The sequence below is a fragment of the Piliocolobus tephrosceles genome, unplaced genomic scaffold (assembly GCF_002776525.5).
Source record: "Piliocolobus tephrosceles isolate RC106 unplaced genomic scaffold, ASM277652v3 unscaffolded_109, whole genome shotgun sequence".
NCBI classification, from domain to species: Eukaryota; Metazoa; Chordata; class Mammalia; order Primates; family Cercopithecidae; genus Piliocolobus; species Piliocolobus tephrosceles.
Genome location: NW_022291976.1, coordinates 946,025 through 956,304, shown reverse-complemented (window position 1 = coordinate 956,304; position 10,280 = coordinate 946,025). Strand labels below are relative to the sequence as shown.

Here is a 10,280-nt window from a genome sequence, read left to right as displayed (position 1 = left end):
AGCAGTGACATCTGGGGTGGGGCCCTGGCACACATGCTGGACCCAAGCCTGGTTGCTGGGGGGCACAGCCTGTAGACTTGCCTCCCCACACAGTCGCTCAGCCCACAGAGTCTCATTCTCCAAGAAGCAGCCCCAAAAGATGTCTGGGGTGAGGGGAACAGGGGGCAGGCCTTCAGGGCAGCTGGTAGGGGGTGGGAGCAGGCCAGCACAGAGCCGCTTCACCAGGCGGCGGTTGGAGCCAGACAGGGCTGAAAAGGAGAGGTTACTACAGATCGCATTCAAAAACTCATCAGGAAACTGGTCATGACAGGCCTGTAGCCAGCCTTGGGCACCTGGTGCCCACGAGACTGCATACCACACAGCGGTCTGGCAGATGGCAATGGTGCTGGGAGGGGGCTGTGGAATGACAGGCTTGGTGTGTTGGCAGAGCAAGTGGATGGAGAAGTTGGAAATGCTGTAGGGTGGTGCTGGGCCTGAGGGGTTCTCACAGAGGGCCTCCACAGTGATGGCTCGCCGTTGGCGTGGGCTGATGTGGGCTGAGGGCTGAGAAGCTCTGGGCAGAGGCACACCTGTGCTCAGGCAGTGAAGGAGGGCAGGGGGTGGGGGTGGTGATCCAGACAGAAAGCCCAGCGCCTGGACATCCCAGGAAAGGTTGTGCCGGACGCCCCTGGGTGCAGAGGGAGGAGCAGGCAGGATCTGGTCAGTTCACATTTCCTCTGGCTGAAGATTCTGACCCTGACTCAGAGCCCTCAAGGGGCATGGCAAGCATAGGCTTTTCTACAAGCAAGGTCCCTGAGAGTTTAGGCATTACTGGTTGAAATGCTGCGACAGGGCAAAAAGGAGAGAGCTGCCCCGCCAAGCTCCAAAATCACCTAGGAGAAGTCCCAGTTGGAATTCTTTCTGTCCACCTGGCTCCCTTCTGTCTCCTTTCTTCATATGCTTTTAGATAGCTTAAACACAGCCCTCAGCGGGCCTCCTGTTCGGAAATCTGCTCAGCAACTCAATATGTCTTAACTATGCTCTGGCACTGTTGTACTGAAGTAGGAAGAGGGTAGAGGAATCCAGCTGTGTCCTTATTTTCCAAATCCCATCTTTACTAGCTAACATTATTAAGCACTATGTGCCAGCACTGTTTTGTTTGCATGCACAGTATCAACTCATTTAATGGGGTGCAACAACTCTGTGGTAACTAATATTATCATTCTCATTTTATAAATGGGGAAACTGAGCTATAGAAAGACTATGTAACCTGCCCAAGGTCATATGGCTAGGAAGAGGTGGAGCTGGGACACCAACCCAGACAGTCACACTCCAAAACCACTAAACCACACTCCTCCCATCAGTTTTCCTCTCTAGAGGCTGACGTCGTCAGCTCTCAACCTCCAGATTTTCCAGGCCCAATCCCTCAGAACTGGTCCCCTCTTACTTACCATAAGAGCAGCTGTTGAAGGTTACCTAGGAGGGAAAGAGTAAGGAAGAGAACTACCCCAATTTCACTTTCCTTGCCCTGCCACATCCCAGCCCCAGCCCTGGCCACACTCACCTCCCTGGCACTGCCCATTGGCATCAGGCTCTGGCTGCCCCAGAAGGGAAAAGACCTCATCCTGCAGGGAGTGAGTGACACGGAGCAGCCCCTCCTGAAAGGCAGCATACAGTGGGGCCCCCACTGTGCGTAGCAGACCGCCCCAAAGCGTTTCCTCGGAGCCTAGCTCCCCTGTTGGGGTAAGTAAACCCAACGGACCCTACAAAAAGTGAGGAGCTGCCTCCCTCCCATCGAGGCCTGTGGCATTGGTGGGATCCACACTGGGCTGCACCTGCACCAGAGCTTGCCAGCATTTGTCTTCTAACAACAGCAGCAGAGAAGGTAACCAGTCAGCAGCCAGGAGACAGTCAGAGGGCCCATTACGGGTACACGGGGGCCGAGTTGGGGTAGGGGGACCCCCAGGAACTAAGGCTCCCAGCAGCACCTCCACAAGCCCACCCAGCACCCCTGCCTGGTGCACCAGGAAATCTCGGGGAGTCTGCTCCTGTCCCAGCAGTGCCAGCAGATCCCCCAGCAGCCCTAGCATTGGCTCCCAGTCCGGGCTGCCTCTCAGTGTCACTAGAAAATCATGGAGCCGGAGAGCAGGTGGCTGGAGAGGTGGGGGCTCTCCTACTGGTCCTTCCCCCATTCTCCCAGGCTCAAAGGAAGAAGAAATGTTGGCCAGGAATGTAGAGAACGTGAGTGGCTCAGGGAGCCCTGGGAAGCCTGGTCTAGAGCGGAGAGCAATGACTTCAGGAAGGAGAGACCAGGGCCCAGGGACTGAGGCCCAGTAGGTGCAAGAGTCACTGTAAGGAGAGAAACCAGAGGTTACTAAAGGGGAGGAACATAGATCCCAAACTCAACCCTGCCTCTGAGCACAGTTCCCTACCTGGATCTAAAGATGAGGTGAGGGGCTGGTGAGCTGAACTCCTTTCATTGGCCCATAGTAAGTCTTGGCCTGCTTTTCTTAGCCCTCATTTTTTCCTTTTGCATAAGTCTCTGCCTCTCTCCTTTGTCCTTCTATCTAACAGGTTAACGTCCACATTCTTAAAGTCTTTTTCCAGCCACCCTCATCCTCATCCCCAGTTCTGTTCACTGTTCTTCTCACCTGCAAAGGACAGCAGCAGCAGCGGCAGCCGGGGCCAGAGGCTCCGAGCCATGTTTCCAGGTGAACACTGGTACCGGAGGGGAGTTCTGGTTATTCTCAACTGTGTGGGATAGCCAGGTGAGGGCAGGGCACTGCAGGCAGCCTGAGGCTCCACTGACACTGTAGTGTGGTCTTTCAGGAAACAATATCTGTAACCTGACAGCAGGTTTGTTACCTGAGCCACTGAATATCTGATCCTTTGGCTCTGGAGAAGGGTATGCTTCTGTGAGAGGGACCAAGGATAGGGGATCCCAGGGGCCCCTGAGAGGAACCCAAGGAGATTGCTTGAGTTATGAGCCCGTGATGCAGAAAGGAATAGGCAGACATGGAGATGGAGAACCGGGGAACAGGTGTGTAAGGGTGTAATCTGGGGTTCTGCAGAAACATAGAAAACAAAGAGGATATGAAGGAGCTAAGAAGCAAGTAGGATTTGAGGAAATTGAGGAAGAAAGGATGCCCAGGAGCAAGAAATTGGGCAGCAAGGTATAAACAGATGAGAAATGAAGACAGAGGTCTGGTACAAGGATGGAGAATTCAGGAAGAGGAAAGCTGCTTTCGACTCACTACCCAGAATCACAGAGTCCAAGAGCTGAGCAGTACCCCCGAGATCACATAGACCAAACTTTTCAACTTATAGATAAGGAAACAGACCCAGAGAAATGTGATTTACTTATTAGGCTATTCAAATGTTTGGGTCTTCCCTTCCCCTCTGGGATCCCCTATTATTTGGTTCTTTCTCTGTGGTCTAGGTGAAAGCCCTGTCAAAAACTCTGAGCCAAGAAGAGAGAAACCCGATTAAATCACTACGCACAGGGACTGATCTCCCTACACACAGAACTGCTCATGGAACAGAGAGAGAAAGAGATGTCATTCAAAATAATCTGGTCTGGTCAGGGTTAGAAGTCTTTTTTGTTGTTTTTGTGGTTTTTTTTGGGGGGGGGTTGATTTTTTTTTTTTTTTTTTGAGGTGGACTCTCTCTCTGTTGCCCAGGCTGGAGTGCAGTGAGGCTATCTCACCACTGCAACTTCTGCCTCCCAGGTTCAAGCGATTTTCCTGCCTCAGCCTCCCAAGTAGTTGGGATGACAGGCACGCACCACCACGCCCAGCTAATTTCTGTATTTTAGTAGAGACAGGGTTTCACCATGTTGGCCAGGCAGGTCTTGAACTCCTGACCTCAAGTGATTCGTCCACCTCGGCCTCCCAAAGTGCTGAGATTACAGGCTTAAGCCACTGCCCCAGGCCAGGGTTAGAACTCTTTTCCATTCTCCATTTATATCTTCCCAAAGGCCTTCACTTTACACCAACTCTAAATAGCAATTCAACACTGAAGCTACACCCAAACTTTCATTCTTTCCCTAGAACCCTTCCCCATTCTCTCCCTTAAATCCACACATGGAACTTCATTATTAATGTGCTTCTGACCTAGAAGATTCACTTAGGATCACGGAGTTTTACTTTTATGTATTTATTTAGAGACAGGGTGTTGGTCTGTGGCCCAGGCTGGAATACTGTGTATGATCCTAGCTCACTGCACCCTCGAACTCCCGGACTCAAGCAGTCCTCCTGCCTCGGCCTCCCAGGATCACAGAAGAGACCTGAGGAATCCTCTGGTAAGAACTTCTCATTTTATAGACAGGGGAATTGAAGCCCAAAGAAATGGAATGACTTAACCCGGGTCACAAAGACAGCTGGGAGCAATGATGGGATTTTCCAAGGCAAATCAAAAGTTGAGATGCGTGAAATGATCTGTTGTGTAATTTTACCAACATTCCCTTTGCCCATCAAGGATACCACATCTAGTCTGGAAAGCAGACAGATGAATCCGAGGGAGAATATGACCCGAGTTCCCAACAGCTTTCCAGTTCCAGCCCATTGTGTAATCCTTCTGAATTTCTGCCCTTCATTCTGTAACAACCCTCTTATAATAAATTCTCCTTTTTTCTTCATAGGGTAGCAAAAAATGAGATGGTCTAGGTTCAAACCCTGGTTCCAACATTTACTAACTGTGTGTCCTGGGGCAGTTTCTAAATCTCTGTTTTTGTTTTGTTGTTGTTGTGGTTGTTGTTGCTGTTGTTTTTACTTACGTAAAAAGGAAAAAAGTCCTAGTGTAGAGTTTTTGTGAGGATTAAATTAGATAATGCATTTAAAGTGCTTAGTGCAATGTCTAGCATTCATTCAACAAAGATTAAGCACTTATTACATGCCAGACACTGGTACAGAATAAACATTCACTCAATGTTACTATTACTATTATTAAAATAGCTCAAGATGATTTTTTCTACTTGAAACTAAAGGAGTTCTAATGAAGACATAAATGATTATCTGGAAGTTGTATCTTGAGTGAAAGACCTTCAAAACAAATATGGAACTAGTTGAGTCAACCAGAGAAACAATGAGGATTCCCTCAACTCAGCATGGAAAATTTCCTGGCAGTCCACGTTCTGCTGTTGTAAGCCATTGATTAAGCAATTCTCTTGCTGCTAAGGATTCAGACTATGTGCAAACTGAGGGCGAAGTGCTTAGGGTTTATGGCAAATATACCAGGCTATTTGAGTGTATTGGTTATTGCTTATAATTTGATAAAGTTCAACAAGAGCGAGACAAGTTCCAACCTACAGATGACCAAATGGAAACACAGAACAACCAGCAAATTTAAATGACAAGGGTCCAGAACAAGAAATTAATCAATTAAATTTAGTCCTGCTAAAATGAAATGGATAAGACTGGTGATAACTAGAAAACTCTGTGATCTGCCAGTTGGAATGGATATACCTGGGAAGAGCCACAGGAGTTGAGACCTCTGAAACATCCTCACTCCCCAAAACTCCCACAGGGCACTCTCTGCCTGACAAGAACAGATGCCTCCCTAGCTGGGAGTGGTGGCTCACGCTTGTAATCCTAGCACTTTGGGAGGCCGAGGCAGGTGGATCATAAGGTCAAGAGATTGAGACCATCTTGGCCAACATAGTGAAACCCTGTCTCTACTAAAAGATACAAAAAAATCAGCTGGGCATGCTGGCACGTGCCTGTAGCCCCAGCTACTGGGAGGCTAAGGCAGGAGAATCGCTTGAAACTGGTAGGTTGCAGTGAGCCGAGATCGCATCACTGCAGTCCAGCCTGGGAAACAAGAATGAAACTCTGTCTCAAAAAAAAAAAAAAAAAAAAGATGCCTCTTTTTTTTTTTTTTTAACCTGAATCTCACTCTGTCACCCAGGCCGCAGTGCAGTGGTGTCATCTCAGCTCACTGCAACCTCCACCTCCCGGGTTCAAGCAATTCTCATGCTTCAGCCTCCTGAGTAGCTGGGATTATTGGTGCGCGCCACCATGCCCAGCTGCTTTTTTGGTATTTTTAGTAGAGACAGGGTTTCGCCACATTGCCCAGGCTGGTCTCAAACTCCTGAGCTCAGACAATTCGCCTGCCTCGGCCTCCCAAGTGCTAGGATTACAGGCGTGAGCCACCGCACCCAGCCAGATGCCTCCCTTTGTAAAGTACAATTATTTTTCTCTTTTTGTTTTGGCTTTTGTAACTGAAATATTAATTGCTTACTAGATATCTAGGTGTTCCTCACATTTCCCAGATCTCTTGCAGTTAGGTGGGCTCAGGTGATTAGTTCTGTTCAATGGACTGTGGTTGACCAAAGAATTTAAGAGCTAGCAAATGAGCCTCCAACAATCTCTTCCCTGTTGAGGCAACAGAAACTAGAAACTACATGTTGAAATGGCAGTGTCACAAGGTCAAAATAGCCCGAGGCTCCAAACTACCACAGCATTTACAGTCAGTCTTCGACACTTCTGAGTTCTGTATTAGTGGATTTGCCTAGTCACTAAATGTGTTTGTAATCCAAAATCAATACTTACAGTGCTATTGAGGTCATTCACAGACTTGTATTGAGAAGTGACAAGTTTGAGTCACCTGATACACATGTTCCCAGCTGAGGTGGAACAAAGCAGTGCTCTGCCTCCTTGTTGCAGCTCTCATGGTGTAAATATTAGTGTCTTTTTTTTTTTTTTTTTTGAGACGGAGTCTTGCTGTGTCACCAGGCAGGAGTGCAGTGGCGATCTCAGCTCACTGCAACCTCCGACCCCCTCGTTCAAGTGATTCTCCTCCCTCAGCCTCCCGAGTAGCTGGGATTACAGACACGTGGCACCACCCCAGCTATTTTTTGTATTTTTAGTAGAGTCGGGGTTTCACCATGTTGGCCAGGATGGTCTCAATCTCCTGACCTCGTGATCCGCCCACCTCAGCCTCCCAAAGTGCTGGGATTACAGGGGTTAGCCACCGCACCCGGCCAGTGTCTTTTTTAAGGTCTATCTAGTGATGCACCTTTCGTGTTGTGGGGCTATTTGTTGGTGATTTCAATGTTTACAATGGCTCTCAAGCTTAATGCCAAAGTATTGTGTGGTGGTTTTAGAACAAGAAGGCTGTAATGTGCCTTACAGAGAAAATGTATGCTAGAAAAGCTTCATTCAGGTCGGGCACGGTGGTTTACGCCTGTAATCATAGCACTTTGGGAGGCCAAGGGGGCGGATTACTTGAGGCCAGGAGTTCAAGACCAGCCTGGCCAACATGGCAAAAAACCCATCTCTACTAAAAATACAGAAATTAGCCAGGCATGGTGGTGTGCGACTGTAGTCGCGGTTACTTGAGGCACGAGAATCGCTTAAACCCAGGAGGCGGAGGTTGTAATGAGCAAAGACTGTGCCACTGCACTACAGCTTGGGTAACAGAGTGATACTGCATCTCAAAATGTCAGGAGAAGAGACTAATTTGAGTAATAATAATAAAACTCCAGTCTCCTGCACAGCCAGCTCTGTGTGGGAAAAAGAAAGAGAGAAGGGGCAGGCGAGAGAGGCAGAGGCAGGAAGGAAGGGAGGGAGGGAAAGTAAAAAGGAAGAAAAGAAAAAAAGAAGGAAAAGTGAAGAAAAGAAAAAAAAAGTCAGGAGGGTACATCTGTGTAGTGTTGGAGGAAAAAGGGAAGGAGGTATAGGTATTCATCAAATACCTATAAAGCAGTGCCTTTGAATCTTTTTTTTTTTTGCAACCTCTGCCAGCCAGGTTCAAGCAATTTTCCTGCCTCAACCTCCCGAGTAGCTGGGATTACAGGCACCTGCCACCGCACCTGGCTAATTTTTGTAGTTTTAGTAGACACAGGGGTTCACCACGTTGGCCAGGCTGGTCTTGAACTCCTGACCTCATGATTCACCTGCCTTGGCCTCCCAAAGTGCTAGGATTACAGGCATGAGTCACCACGCCTAACCATTCTGAATCTTTTATGTGCAGCTACGTCACCTGATTCAATAGGCCAGGGGGATGGGGGCCTCAGATTCTTTTTTTTTTTTTTTTTTTTGAGACACAGTTTCACTCTGTTGCCCAGGTTGAAGAGTAGTGGCACAATCTCGGCTCACTGCAACCTCCGCCTCCCAGGTTCAAGTGATGCTATTGCCTCAGCCTCCTGAGTAGCTGGGATTACAGGTGTGTGTCACCACACTCTGCTAATTTTTATATTCTTAGTAGAGACGGGGTTTCACCGTGTTGGTCAGGCTGGTCTCAAACTCCTGACCTCGTGATCCACACACCTCTGCCTCCCAAAGTGCTGGGTTTACAGGTGTAAGCCACCGTGCCCAGCCTCTACACTTATTTTTTAAATTATTTATTTTTTAGTGTTGTGATAGTGAAAGATTCTATGCTTCTAACAAATGACCAGATGAAGCCAATTCTGCTCGTCTTCAGAACACACTTTGAGCAAAGCTACTCAAGAGCATCTCCTTTGTGGATAACATATGTAGACTTATGAAATAATGCTTCCTTACTATGTTTTACGATGTTTATTGTATTCTGATTGCCAAGTTCAATGGATGATGCTCCAGTCCAGCTTTTTATTTTTTATTTTTTTGAGACAGAGTTTTGCTCTTGTTGCCCAGGTTGGAGTGCAATGGTGCCGCTCTTGGCTCACTGCAAACTGTACCTCCCGGGTTCAAGCAATTCTCCTGCCTCAGCCTCCCAAGTAGCTGGGATTACAGGCACCCGCCACCACGTCTGGCTAGTTTTTTATTTTTAGTAGAGACAGGGTTTCACTATGTTGGCCAGTCTGGTCTCGAACTCCTGACCTAAGGTGATCTGCCTGCCTTGGCCTCCCAAACTGCTGGGATTACAAGCGTGAGCCACTGCACCTGGCCCAATTCAGTGTTTTTTCAATATATATTATATTGTTGACCTATTCAAGGCTATCTAATTCCAGAACATTTCCACCACCTGCCAAAGAAACCGTATACCTATCATCTGTCAGTCTCAATTCCTCCCTCCCCACTCCCCACTCCCCAAGAAACCACTAATCTACTTTCTGTCTTCATAGATTTGTTTATTCTGCACATTCAATTCATTTGCCTTCTCCCCATCTTGGCCTTTTTGCCAGACACACTCTTAGGTGAGGACTTTATAATTACCTCCTTATTGTCCCCTTTCATTTCTTCCCCATTTGGGTGGCAGCCCTTACTTTAGGTTGGGTGTTACTGACCTTACCTCCAGTTCAGGAGAAAGCCTTAATTAGTGATTCCATCACATTCACCTTACCTCAACAATTTGTTTAGATGTAAGCATATGACCTAACTTCTTGGTCCAATCAGAGTGGTGGTCAGGATGTGTCTGTAGAGGAGTGGAGGTTGAAGTCAATTGTTGACTTTTTTTCAAAAATTGTTGAATTTTTACATCTATATATACCTGTGTAACCACCACGCAGATCAAGATATGGAACATATCTACAGCACTCCAGAGGCTTCATGCTTCCTCTCCATCAGTATCTTCACTCCAAGAATAACCATGATTGTGACCCAAAGCTCAAACATTTTGTTCATTGACTGAGAAAGGAGTCACTGGCTCTCTTACCCTGGATATGGGTAAATAGGTATGCAAGCCTAGGCACTTCAGAAAATTATCTGGCTACCCAAGTGAAGCCAGTCTGAGAATAACAAGAACACATGGAGGAGAGAGCAGATAGCAAAATTCCAGAGAAACAAAACCACAGATCTAACAACAGTGAATTTTTACATTAAATCAATCCTGAAGCTATACTACCTTTGAACTTCCCAGTCTCCAGTAAGCTATTTTGTTGTTTAAATGGCTTCAACTGATTTTTTTCACAACTCAGAATTTTTAACCTGAGTTAGAACCTTAGCTCTACCTCTTACTTGGTATATGCTCTTGGGCAAGTTAACTTAATTTCTTTAGGCCTTAGTTTTCTGATCTCTAAAAATAGGAGGCTATCTTCCATATAAGATTATTTTATGAAATATGCATACTCTAATACAGTATATATACACTAAATATACAAATATCCTCATACATGTTAAACACTCAATAAGTGATATAATTTTTAATCATAAACATGTCTAAAGACTTAAGTCTTCTAACAATGGAATGGGATCCCTTCTAGATAATAAATCCCAAATAACTAGAAACATTAAGCATTACCTGGATAATCCTCCTTTCAGTGATGTTCTATAAGGTGTTCCTGCTTTGATGGGAGACAGATTAACTCTGAAATCCCTTCTAACACTAAAAACCTGTACAACACTTACTGATTTGAACACTGCCCTGAGCAATGGCAAAATGAA

General features: G+C 46.7%; 1 protein-coding gene and 1 pseudogene across 2 annotated transcripts; both read right to left on the bottom strand.

The window, feature by feature from the left end:
- Positions 1–6: 6 nt before the first annotated feature.
- On the bottom strand, positions 7–705 carry LOC113219849 (putative stereocilin-like protein; the record flags this gene model as incomplete). Its single annotated transcript, XM_026447889.1, has 1 exon — positions 7–705. A coding segment is annotated over one exon (699 nt), but the record flags the coding sequence as incomplete, so codon positions are not given.
- LOC113219851 lies at positions 700–3,606 on the bottom strand (annotated as a pseudogene). The gene is made up of 2 exons (XR_003306834.1): positions 2,631–3,606; positions 700–2,328 (listed from the first exon to the last, which is right to left on the bottom strand). The product of XR_003306834.1 is annotated as a stereocilin-like (transcript).
- Between the last annotated feature and the right edge of the window lie 6,674 nt (positions 3,607–10,280).